The sequence below is a fragment of the Ipomoea triloba genome, chromosome 2, assembly GCF_003576645.1.
Source record: "Ipomoea triloba cultivar NCNSP0323 chromosome 2, ASM357664v1".
NCBI lineage: Eukaryota > Viridiplantae > Streptophyta > Magnoliopsida > Solanales > Convolvulaceae > Ipomoea > Ipomoea triloba.
In genome coordinates this window covers 22,809,456-22,823,209 of record NC_044917.1, presented here as the reverse complement: position 1 = coordinate 22,823,209, position 13,754 = coordinate 22,809,456, and the positions used below count along the sequence as shown (strand labels likewise).

The following is a 13,754-nucleotide window of genomic DNA, read 5'->3' as shown; positions in this document are numbered from 1 at the left end:
CTGGTCCAGCCTAACCTTGCTGGGCGACCTCCCAGGCCCAGCCCTGTATATGTGTATATCTGGTAAAGTAAATAATGCAGCTCTGTACTGTATATCAGTAAAGATTTTTTTTATATTATTTATTCTGCTTAGAAAACGGTAAAAATGTTATTAGTTTCTTTATTTTTATCCACTTTTTCAAACGTCGATATTTTAGTCCATTCAATCAAGTTTCTCAACAAACAAGGAATCCATCTGCCAGTCTTGCCCGTAGCTCCTTTCTTAGAATCTTGCCTGAAGGAGACTTGGGAACCGAGTCAACGAAAAATACCCTTTTTATCCTCTTGTAGAATATCACCTGCATCACCGCACCACAAATGAATAAACAAGAAAAAATTCAAATAAAGGTACAATTACGTCAATAAACAATTTATTTTAATGCAATGAAGCCCAAAAATTGATTAAAAGTAAGAAATAAATTACTCCCTCCGTCCCATTTTACCTGTCTTACTTTTCTTTTTAGTTTGTCCCAAAATAGTGTCCTCTTTCTAAAATTAAACATAACTATCATTCTACATTTCTCAATTTACCCTTTGACTTTTCAACTTTTTAGACCATTAATAAGACAAGTACAATTGTACTTGTACAAATTACACCTACTTTTGAAGGGCAAAATTGAAAAGTTAATATCATTTTTTATGTTGCATTAAAATTCGTGCAAAAAGTAAATGAGACAAACAATTAGGGACGGAGTGAGTAAAACATACCTGTTTAGAGACAAAAGCCTTAATATCATCCTCGGAGATAACAGATCCTTTCGACTTAACAACAAAAGCAACCGGCACTTCGCCTGCTTGCTCGTCTTTCATTCTGTAACATGCATACAACTATTATATTATTTAAATGGAACATATATATATATATATATATATATAATTTCAGGTGTGGACGTACTCTCCCGTGCGATCACACACCACTCAATGTTACGAAATACACCACTTAATGTTAAGAAACACACCACAATGAAACACACCACAATGTTAAGAAACACACCACAGTGTATATTTGTGTGATGTGTTTCTTAACATTGGGTGGTGTATTTTGTAACAATTGAGTGGTGTGAACCGCACGGCCACATGGGAGAGCACGATCGCACCTGATATGACTATATATATATATATATATATATATATATATATATATATATTTATAAAGGTATAAAAGGGATGAAATAAGTATGAACTTACGGGACAACTGCCGCATCAGAAATGTTGGGATGGTTGAGCAACAAGGCTTCCAGTTCAGCCGGGGCGACTTGGTACCCTTTGTATTTGATGAGCTCCTTGAGGCGGTCGACGATGAACAGCTCCTCGTCGTCGTCGATGAAGCCGATGTCTCCGGTGTGTAACCACCCGTCTTTGTCTATGGTTCTCTCTGTAGCCTCCGGATCATTCAAGTAACCTGTATATATATGTCGCATTTCACAATATAGTATTGTGTGAGAATCTATGTTTTCAAACTATTTATTGTTCAATGTGTAAATTTTTTGAGTAACGAGAAAATCACAATCAGTATTCAAGTAAATCTTACTTTATAACCTTAGTCAGGGAATGACACAAGAAAATAAATCAGCATAGTTTGTTTGATTTAAACCAAGAAGCTAGGTCATCAATAGGTTGTTCCCTCTAGAAATCAAATTTATAATTATGTCTAAAATTGGTCGTTCGTTTCTTGAACAGTGATGTTAATTAATTTGGGCTTGTAATCAAACTTAACTTGGACCGTGATTAAGCGTTATTATAATATGATAATGTGAGGAGAGTAATGTAATACAATGCTATAGATGTAAGATATTAGGTTGGAAAAACTTCAAGGAGGGTACGGTACGGTGATGGCCAAACTCATTGCTTACTTGCCTGTTATGACTTATGACACTATCAACTCAATATAATGCCACCAATTTTTCTAACCAACTTCAGCTAACTCTATTATTATTACTATATATCACTAAAGTGAACTCATTAATGCAACGTCCCGGAATTAATTAAATAAAGGTATGAACTAAAATCTATTATAAAAAAAATTAATGCATTTATAGTTAATTCTAAACTAAACCTACAAATTAAAAGAAATTCTATCAAGTAAACTCTCCTAATTAACAGGGAAAAGTTAGCTATGCCAGATGGCAATATGATTAGTCATATGGATTTATTACGTGACTTGTTTTGATTTATTCAGAAAAATACTACTCCGTAGTTTATAATTTTTATTATTTCTCTCTTCTATCAATAAAATTACGATATTAACAAAGTTTTAATTTACTCCATAAAAGTTCATATATCATTTTTTATAATAAAATTATTTGGGGGTAATGACTAATGACCAAGTAAAAGCAATGTGTATGCATATGGACTTCTGTATGTATATATACGGATGTAGTGTATAGGTGTGTGTATGTATATTATGAAAATATTAATATTAAAAAACCAAATTAGTTATATCTTGCATCATGTGGCTAAAAAAAAAACAATTCTGAAATGATTGTTCCCCGTCCAAGCCCCAAGGAAATAGTTAATAAATAATGTGAGTTAAGTATAAGTTTAAGAAATTGGTAAGATGTACCTTTCATGATTTGGTCTCCCCTGATGCAGATTTCTCCGGATTTGTTTCGGGGCAAGGAAGACCCGGTATCCGGATCCACAATCTTCATCTCCGCATTCCTAACTACAGTCCCGCATGCACCTGATTTTATCTCAAATGGCTCTTTCGCGAACGCCAAACACATTGCCAGCACAGGCCCAGCCTCTGTCATTCCATAACCCTATATATTTTACCACAACCAACATCGTATTAATGTCGGAATTATAACATTTTTTATTCTGTACAATTGTAACTTATACTTCATTACATGAGATTGGTTGGAAAATGAGAATTAAAGATAAAAAAATTTGTAATTTCGTGAAAAAGAATAAGGTGAAACTCGAATTATATTGTTTGATAAGCAAAAATAAAATGACGTAATTTGAAAAGGGATTAAGTGAAATAAAGATTAAAGTGAACTTATATAATAATAATATAATAACAAGTGCAAAATCGTAATTTGTTGAATTACAATTTCACAGACTATGGAATTGCAATTCTTAAGGAGGATCCTAAGAATCGCAATTCCATAATTGGAGATAATTGAAATTTCCTCAAACCATACCATGAAATATAAATTTCATGGAGTTTAGTAAAAATGAATTTACAATTTCATCCTAGGAACACAAAAAGAATGCAATTTATAAAGCACAAGATACAAATATACAACATTAACAACATTGTAAAATTTTCCTCAATACCTATCATTACTACCCATTTACTTCACTTTAAAGTCGTAATTCAGGAATACAAAAAAGATTTCTCATTGATTGCTAATTATTAGTATTAGCCCTTTAGCAGATCTATTAATTGGATGAAATCACGCCAAATAATACCAGATTTTATGTTACGTGTGTGCAACTGATGTGCATTGAAGTACGTGTCCAAATTTGTCACGAAATCAGAAGTATTATTTAAAATAAAAACATTAGAAAAATGGGAAAATTAAGAAAAATAAATAATACAGTAATTTATTGGTACCGTACCTGACCAAGTTTGGCGTTGGGAAATTTAGCTCTAACGGCGTCTTCAAGCTCCTTCCCGAGGGGCGCTGCTCCCGACATTACGGTTCTTACTGATGAAAGGTCGTAATTATCCACGGCAGGGCTCTTAGCTATGGCCAAAACAATGGGCGGCACGAAGGGCCCAATCGTAACTTTGTACTTCTGAATCAGCTCCAAGAACGGGACGATGTCGAACTTCTGCATAATCAAGATGGCGGACCCGGCCCGCAACCCGCAAAGCAGAACGGAGTTGAGGGAGTAAATATGGAATAACGGCAGGACGCAGAGCATAACGTCGTCTTTGTGGAAGTAAAGATTGGGGTTGACGCCGTCAACTTGCTGCGCCACGCTAGTGACGAGCCCCTTGTGCGTGAGCATGACGCCCTTGGGCAGCCCGGTGGTGCCGGAGGAGTACGGCAGCGCCACCACGTCCTCCGCCGCGATCTCCACTTCCGGCATGTCCCTCTCGTCCGCCCCCGCCAGCTCGGAGAAATGCAGGCACCCCTCCGGCGCGGAGTCGATGCACGCGACCTTCACGCCGTGATCCCGCGCGTAGTCCTTAACTCTGTCCACGTAGCACGCCTGCGTCACGATGAGCTTGGCGTTGGAAGCCTTGGCCTGCTTCACCACCTCCGCCGCCGTGAAAAACGGGTTGGCCATCGTCGACACGGCGCCGCGGAAGGAGGCGCCGAGGAACGCGAACACGAACTCCGGCGAGTTTGGCAGCAAGATCATGATGGTGTCCCGCTGCTTGATCCCTTGCTTATCCAGCCCCGCCGCAACTCGGCGTGACGTCAGCTCCACCTCCGCGTAAGTATAGATTCTCTCGGTGGCGCCGTCGATCAGGCACGGCCGGTCATTGAACTCTGAAATGTTCTCAAAGCAATAAGAATGCAGAGGGAGGTGTTTAGGGATGTAGATATCCGGGAGCTTCGACCGGAAAATGACGTCACCTTGCTCACTTTTGGTTTCCATTATTGTATATTGTGTATATGTCTGATCTGTTAGAGAGTGAGAAAATTGGACACGCCAACAAAAAAATAATTAAATTTTCTTGAGCGCTGGGTGTCCTGAACACGAATAACTCAATTGGCGCAATATATAAAGGGCCAAGAAGATCATAATGTTGGTGGAGGATCGGGGAGGGTTGGTGCAAGGGTAAAATGGGAATTTCGGGTTGTTCAGGGGCACATTCGTGGAAATTAAAGTAGTTGTGTTTTGCCATGGTCGATTCATTTGAGATGAAAGTATGTTTGGTGGGAAATTGTGGTTTGTGACTTCATTGTGAGTGGGGGATGAAAATGACTATAAAGTCCTACGACTTTTCCACGTAGACTTTTACCTACCATAAAATGCCGGATTAGAGTTGTTGACGGCGACCGGCCGGCGGCCACCAACTCTGGTTAAATTACTAGAAAATGGAAAAAATATTCTTTTTAGGAATAGTTTTATTGAGAATTTATGACAGTAAATCGTGTACCATAACTATCTGAAAAAAAAAAAGATTTTTGTCTTTACCTTATCATTTCAATTTATTTTTTAAAAAATATATTTAAATATACACTGTGTATCGCACGGGTACGACACTAGTAATTATCTCAAAAAGAAAGAATATAAATACCAAAACTAAAATGTAATTAAGTAGAGAAATAAAATGTTTAATATTCATTTATCACGAATTAATTAGATGAAATTGTAGTGAGAATTTGGAATACGTCCAAATACATGACAGCCAAATATATATTCCAGTGAAATGGTATCTTATCTTATAAATTTATTTATAACTTAATTACGATAATGATTTGAATTCATAAATCATATGTGATATGTCTGAGGGGACCACATAATTAATAATTATAAAAAATTAATTAATTAAATGCTCATTATATACCTTTAAGGAAGATAAATTTCAACATAGGTAATTACTATGGTAAGAATTTTAATAATTTGGTATTAATTGAACGGGTCACACTTGTGTGTTGTGTGAGACTATCTCACGGATCCTTATTCGTGAGACGGGTCGGGTCAAAATAACATGCAAATGTCATACTTATATGCTCAAATATAATACAAATCAGGAATACAAATTTTGTTACTTATAAGAGAAAAAGTATTACATTTTCCATGTAATGTTGATAAGTGTCCCTTACTTTTGAGGAAAAATGTAATACATTTAAATCGAAATGTAAAAGTATTGTATTTTCCCTTAAAAGTATTACATTAACATTATAAGTAACAAAAATTTTATTCTTGATTAGTATTATATTTGAGCATATAAGTATAACATTTGTGTGTATAAGTATTACATTTTCATTTTGAACCGACACGATCCGTCTCACGGTGAGACGGTCTCACACTAGTCTTTGCCTAATTAAATACAACGTGAAAGCTTAACAAAGTGGGTTTTTTGTCTCCACATGAAGGCGAAGGCATGGGATGTGATGGACTTTTCCTTTAAAAATCTTAGTAATAATATTTTGTTTTTCATTTGATTTAGCATATCATATTTTTAGTTTATCTCTAATATAATTTACAAGTTATTATATAAGAATAAATTTTACTCATTATTACTGGATATTCTTCTAAGTAATGATTGAAAATTTTTCTTTTCATTTTAAAAAATAATAATAAATAAACTTCTAAAGCATCACATTATAGCACGTGAATGTGATGGATCACTATCAATTTTTTAATATTTATTTTATTTATTTATTATCAAAGAAATAGATAACAATAATAATTTAATTAGTGGATTGCATCATTGCATATAAGATGTTGATCCCACCTGAGTTGTGACTCCTAGTTAGTAGGGGTATGCAAACTATCGAAAGTTCGGTTAACTGATCGAATCGAAAAAATTTGGTTAACCATTAACTGAATTTAAATTTTTGATTCGGTTAATGGTTAAAGAAATCTTAAAATTTTGATTAACGGTTAATTCGGTTCGAAAAGTCGGTTAACCGAAGTTTTTAATGTATATATAAATAAATAAATATAAATACTTATGTAGTTATGTGATCCTAAATTCCTAATTCCTATTATGATTTGTATTTTATTTTAATTGAATTTATTATTTTAGGTGTTATTTTTAAAATTTTAAATTTTAGGTTTAAAAAGTTCGGTTAATCGGTTAATTGACTAATTAACCGAAAAAAATTTCGATTCGGTTAATTTGGTAACACAAACTTCGGTTCGGTTAACGGTTAGAGGTTTAAAAATTTCGATTAATTTGGTTCGGTTAAAACGGTTCGGTTTACCGAATGCACACCCCTACTAATTAGTCACTCCCTTTTTAAAAAAAGATTACACGCTATTACATAATAGTAGAATTTATTTAGTGCATATTCGTAATAGTTTCGTTGCAGATTTTCCTCATTATAAAAAAAAAGAAAATTTATTTATTTTCATAGGTTACGGATGATTGATGAATTAGTTGATCACTCCCTAAATTAATAAAGATTTATATATCAAATAAAAAGGTATTATATTAGAAGTAATTATTAGCTATATAATAGTAATTAATTAATTATAGGAGGCTCGAACATTGTTCTAATAATTATTTATAGAAAATGGTAATCATACTTTATGGAGTATAACCTCCAACAAGTGTTTAATTTTTATTGAATGAAGAAAACATAATAAACAAAAATAACAATTCACTTGCTTTTATTAATCAATCAAAATATGACAAATAGTATGAAGTATAAAAATAGAGTATAAAATGAGGACAATGTAGTATTCCTCCTTATTTCAATTTCTATTGCATTATTGTTCTCTTTACATTTGACTATGTGGTTGAAGACTTGAAGTATGACTGACCAATCGAAGTCAAAGATGAACGAATCCTTTTTGGCATGCAGTCCACGTGCACAATGAACCGGCTTAACGGACCAATCTTATCTACCTCACCTAACTACAGTAACGGAGATGTCAAATTATTTTGAGGAGCATAGTCTACATAGTGGTATGTGAATTATAAAATAAGTATATTATTTGTATATTGAATATATATTATATAAAATAATATATTTTTCTTGAATATAATATATATTTGTAATATTATAAGAGTATATTATTTATGTACTGGATATACATTATATTTGATACATTATATTTGATAGTATGGCCATACAAATATGTTGACCATGATTGAAGGGATATTGAATTGAGTCAAAAAACGCAGACGCAATGCAATTGTCCATATCTAAGTACAGGACGAGTTCATAGTTTTGTGAGGACTAATTCATATATAAAGACAAACCAGCATTAATTATTTGTATTATATTGCTACATAAAAAAATACTTATTCAATAAGAGAATTAGTATTCATCTAGGCCAGAGGTGATTTAATCGAGTCATTAAATGTCATGAGGATATGCTAATGGGAATGGACGATTTTGATAACAGATAATATATAGTGGTGGCTTGTGTGTAGTTTGTTAGTCTGTTTCCTATTTGTTGTTGTGGTTACCTTGAGTTTAGTAGGTTGTTAGCTTCACCTTTGTAGTATAAATACTTTCATGGTGTAATGTAAAATCATCACTTCTTCACTTCTCTACAGATTTAGGTGACATTAACATTAATTTGAGAAAAAAATAAATAAATAAAAGATGAGCATAATCAAGAATTAGTTATGAATGAAACATGAGAGAATATTCATTATACCACAATTTTGAATCGGAAGAGAAATGGTAAGAAATGTCAAATCTACTTACTCATCAATAATCGGGTTAAGTCAATGTTTCACAAGAAACTTTTTTTTTTTCCCTCAATTAATTAGTATATATTGAATAAAAAATAAATAAATTATTGAATAAGATATTCAACATCATAATTGAATTGAAAAAGACAACATTTATTAGTTTTATATCTCCTTCTCTATTCCGTTATGAGAAAATGTTTTTTTTGCTAGGTGTGTCAAACTTAGCTGCAAAATGATCAAATTTCAATTCACTTTTCTCACCTAAACACTATAGTTAAAAACTCTTCTTTCGATTGCTTTTTGTAAGACCTACTTGCGGCCATCATTTTTATTTTGAGGTCCTTATTTTTATTCATTAAGGTAAGGAACAGAAAATTAACCAATAAATTCCTAATAAATTACAATTAAAACTAATAAGAAACAATTATGGCTAATTGATAAGTTATAACAATTAGAAATATTAGGATAGGATGATTTTGTGGAGTATTATTCTAACATTTGATCACATGCTACAATGTACCTCCTTTAAATCCACATTCATACTAATACATAATAAATAATATATATATTATAATTATCCAAAGCTCATTATATATATATAACCCTATTCAGGTGAGGACTACTCTATTATTGAGGATTGTGAGTATTATTTCTGTGCGTTGGATTGTATTATTGGATGGCTTAGATTTATCTTATTTTTAGTTATGTTTTAAATGTTTCATTTTTTTTTAGTACTGGGGGTATATAGGTCTTTTGCATGGTGTATTATTTTAGTTAATATTGTGTTGAGCATGCTTTTAGGGTAGTAAATATTCTGGGAAACGATTTATCTTCCGGTATTGAATAGGGTGAAGAGTCCGCTCGACGCTTGGTTTTTGCGAGGTAATTTGACGCTTAATTGTTCTCGTTTTTTATGCCTTTTGCGTTGAAGTTGAGTTGCATTCAAATATTTTTTAACGACATTTTGGGTGGTTTTTCCGACGATGTTGTGGTTTGTGTTTTCATCCGACTTGGTCTATTTAGCCGACGGTAGCAGTGCATGTGGGCGGTGTTCCTCTATTTGAAGTCCTAGGGTGTAACAATGGCGGATGTTGGTGGTTCTCGTCGGTGATCTACTCGTTCCGGGCAAGATTGTGTTCCGGCTAGTAGAGGTTGGTTGTTCGTGCCTTGTTTTTTTTGTTTGTTTGTTTGTTTGTTTGTTTTTTTTTTTTTTTTTTTTTTTTTTTTTTTTTTTTTTTGTTTCATTATGCTTTGTCTTGCATTGTTTTTTGTACTTGGCATTTTTGATGGTGTATTTTCCGGTGGGTTTATTGGGTGGTAGGGGTTAGGTTTGTTTTGGTGGTTGATTTTCCGGCGGTGGTGGGGTTTTAGCTTTTAACGAATTGTAGTTGTATAGTTTTATATAATTTGCGAGGATTATGATTTTTGCTATGGAATGAATTCTGGTTTTTCTTTTCTTTTTTTAGGTTGGAAAATCCTTTTTTTTTTTATTCTACTGTAGTGATGGAATTTTATGTATTTAGAGGAAATTTTCCGGTGGAGTTTTTTCTTCAACTTTCTCTCCCTAAAATCTAACCCTAAGCTCTCTAAACTAAGAAGTGGAATTGTAGAACTGAAGTGAACTTTCCAAGCGGAATTTGCCCCCTTTTTATACTTCACGCTCCTAGGCCTTAAGTGACCCGTCCACGCGTGGACGCCTGGCGTGGGGCGCTACTGGAAAGGTTCCACGCCAGCTCCAAGCGTGGGACTGGCGTGGACAGGGTGTTTTCCCCTCTTTTTTAGCTCCTTTGCTTGCGCGGGTTGGTTTCGAGTGTGCCACGGCCGGTCCTTCTTCTCATCGATCCCATGCATCGTCTCACGATCTCTTCACGATTGTGAACCTAGTGAATTCTTTCCAAAACATTCTCACGGTAGCATTCTTACAATTGTTAGCACATTAAAGCGTAAACACCACACATTGTTTCACTCAAAGGCACTAAATGATATCAAACAACCCCTTAATCGACTCTAAAAGTAGGTCCTTTTGGCACCTATCAGCACACAACGTTTACATTTCAGGCACACACTATAACACGTATGGGCAAACAACGATAAAATTAAACAATTCTAGCCAAGCACCACTAACTGTATCTATGGCTACGTTTGAACAACCACCAATGTTTTTCATCGACCTCCTTCGCAGACTTATTAGTTTAACAAGCATATATTAACGATTGAAGTTTCGTAACTTACCGTAGTTAGTTGTCGGCTTTATGTTCTCTTCAAACATCAGTTTTTCATCTTCATCCATTGCAGTGTCTTGAACTTCACTTTCAATGTCCTCCATTACTTTGGTATTTCGTGTGTCCAAAACCCGATGCAAAACTGCCGTTTACCATTCATATCTCTATNTTTTTTTTTTTTTTTTTTTTTTTTTTTTTTTTTTTTTTTTTTTTTTTTTTTTTTTTTTGTTTCATTATGCTTTGTCTTGCATTGTTTTTTGTACTTGGCATTTTTGATGGTGTATTTTCCGGTGGGTTTATTGGGTGGTAGGGGTTAGGTTTGTTTTGGTGGTTGATTTTCCGGCGGTGGTGGGGTTTTAGCTTTTAACGAATTGTAGTTGTATAGTTTTATATAATTTGCGAGGATTATGATTTTTGCTATGGAATGAATTCTGGTTTTTCTTTTCTTTTTTTAGGTTGGAAAATCCTTTTTTTTTTTATTCTACTGTAGTGATGGAATTTTATGTATTTAGAGGAAATTTTCCGGTGGAGTTTTTTCTTCAACTTTCTCTCCCTAAAATCTAACCCTAAGCTCTCTAAACTAAGAAGTGGAATTGTAGAACTGAAGTGAACTTTCCAAGCGGAATTTGCCCCCTTTTTATACTTCACGCTCCTAGGCCTTAAGTGACCCGTCCACGCGTGGACGCCTGGCGTGGGGCGCTACTGGAAAGGTTCCACGCCAGCTCCAAGCGTGGGACTGGCGTGGACAGGGTGTTTTCCCCTCTTTTTTAGCTCCTTTGCTTGCGCGGGTTGGTTTCGAGTGTGCCACGGCCGGTCCTTCTTCTCATCGATCCCATGCATCGTCTCACGATCTCTTCACGATTGTGAACCTAGTGAATTCTTTCCAAAACATTCTCACGGTAGCATTCTTACAATTGTTAGCACATTAAAGCGTAAACACCACACATTGTTTCACTCAAAGGCACTAAATGATATCAAACAACCCCTTAATCGACTCTAAAAGTAGGTCCTTTTGGCACCTATCAGCACACAACGTTTACATTTCAGGCACACACTATAACACGTATGGGCAAACAACGATAAAATTAAACAATTCTAGCCAAGCACCACTAACTGTATCTATGGCTACGTTTGAACAACCACCAATGTTTTTCATCGACCTCCTTCGCAGACTTATTAGTTTAACAAGCATATATTAACGATTGAAGTTTCGTAACTTACCGTAGTTAGTTGTCGGCTTTATGTTCTCTTCAAACATCAGTTTTTCATCTTCATCCATTGCAGTGTCTTGAACTTCACTTTCAATGTCCTCCATTACTTTGGTATTTCGTGTGTCCAAAACCCGATGCAAAACTGCCGTTTACCATTCATATCTCTATTCTCTATCTATATTAAAGCAAAATGAAGTAGGCCAAAAATTTGCCCGCCTAAATCGCCAAGAGCGCTAAGAGGATACGACATTGTTTTCGGAAAAGTAGGGAATTAATTGCTTTGGGTACAAAAAATCGTATAACCTTATCAGTTTCCAATAAATCATTTAAATCAATATTTGAAATTTGATCTTTTAGCCGTCCTTAACCGGCTGGACTCTTCGTTTTCCCAAAACGAAGTAATGGTTACAGTATATTTACCCTGATGCGTATTTTCTAGGTAATTAATATGCAACGAGTGGGTTCCTGCTTTTTTGTTTGAACGAAGGGCAGCAATCATATCTACAGCTCTATATATATACATGACATATATTCTATCTAAACACTATGACCTTCCAATCTTGAATACAAACATTGCTCTTAAAAATACATTCACCATGTACATCCTTGGTAGAGAAATCTCCCCAATGAACACAAGGAGTGCTTTAAGGCTTCGAGCAGTTAGAGTTTACGACATCCCTAAGAGACAGCCTTCTGCATCAATGAAATCAACCGAGGTCGTTTTTCACAACCAAGAGGTAAGATTTATTAGCAATATTATTGTTAATAATGGTTAGAGATTTCATAAAAATCCCAAAAAATGTCGAATCTTACCTTTGCAGGGAACCTTCTTGCATTGTCATATCCCCATGGAGAATGTCGAAAAGTTCAAAAACTGTTTCAGAGAAGGATTAGTTTACGGGGTTAAAATTTTTTTAGTTATTACAAATTTCTATACATTTAAAACAAGTCCTCATCGTTATATGCTCAAATTTAACTACCAAACTGTTGTTAAAGAGTTGAATATTACAAAATTTTCCATGCACATGTATCGTCTGATGCCCTTTGCCCAACTGAAGTCCAAGGAAGGTTTTGACGAAAAGCAGTTATTTGGTAATTTTTTCTTCCAAAAAAATAATGCACTCATACAATACATAGTACATGCTCATCTTCACATTCATATTTATTTAGATATTATTGGCCGAGTGGTACACCGTCATGCCCCACAGGAAAAATTAATAAATGGCAAAAACTGCAGACTGATGGACTTTGTTATAGAGGATAAAGAGTATGTATACATTACTTCTATTTTTTGATTTATTGTTTTATATTTTTTTTTTCTACTTATAAGTTCTGTGTCACTTCTTAGTGGTAATCAAATCAGTTGTACGGTACGGGACCAACATGTGTCAAAGCTTGAGCCTTACTATCTATCTTCTACTCAAGAACCATGGGTGGTTTTAATTCAATTTTGTAGGGCTAGGGCTTGCTTGAACAGTAAGTTATTATTTTTTAATAATCCTACTATATTTTATCCTTTTTTATTCTCCTATATTACTAAAATTCTTTTTTGAGTTAATTACCGTTTTGGTGTCTCGACTATAGCGAAAGTATCAAATTGGTCTTGGACTATCATTTTTGACTAATTAAGTCTTCAAGTATTAATTTTTTGTCCGATTTGATCCTCCTTTAGTTTGGGTGTTAACTGATCGTCTCTTTTGAGGGCAAAATAGGACTTTCACTCTTCTTCCTAATCAACTCCATCCTCCTCTCCAACCCTCGCGTCTCCGCCTCGCAACCTCCGCCTCACTTTCCTTCTCCGCACAACCACCACGCTCAAATTCTCAGCCAAAGCCAACTCCAAACCACTGCCGCCGTCCATGGCGGAGGAGAAGAAGTCGTTTGCTCTTCATTGGCATAACTTCACGGATTCTGAAGCGTCGAGGCGTCAGTAGTACTGAAATAATTAATGCGAAGGAAGGTGAGGAGCGAGTGACGATGTTTAAGGATGATTCAA

General features: G+C 34.8%; 1 protein-coding gene across 1 annotated transcript; it reads right to left on the bottom strand.

The window, feature by feature from the left end:
- Positions 1-92: 92 nt before the first annotated feature.
- Positions 93-4,725, bottom strand: LOC116011454 (4-coumarate--CoA ligase 2). Its single transcript, XM_031251019.1, has 5 exons — positions 3,606-4,725; positions 2,602-2,800; positions 1,227-1,440; positions 747-849; positions 93-337 (listed from the first exon to the last, which is right to left on the bottom strand). The coding sequence occupies exons 1-5, from the start codon at positions 4,596-4,598 to the stop codon at positions 215-217; spliced, it is 1,632 nt and encodes a 543-aa protein (XP_031106879.1). The 5' UTR covers positions 4,599-4,725; the 3' UTR covers positions 93-214.
- Between the last annotated feature and the right edge of the window lie 9,029 nt (positions 4,726-13,754).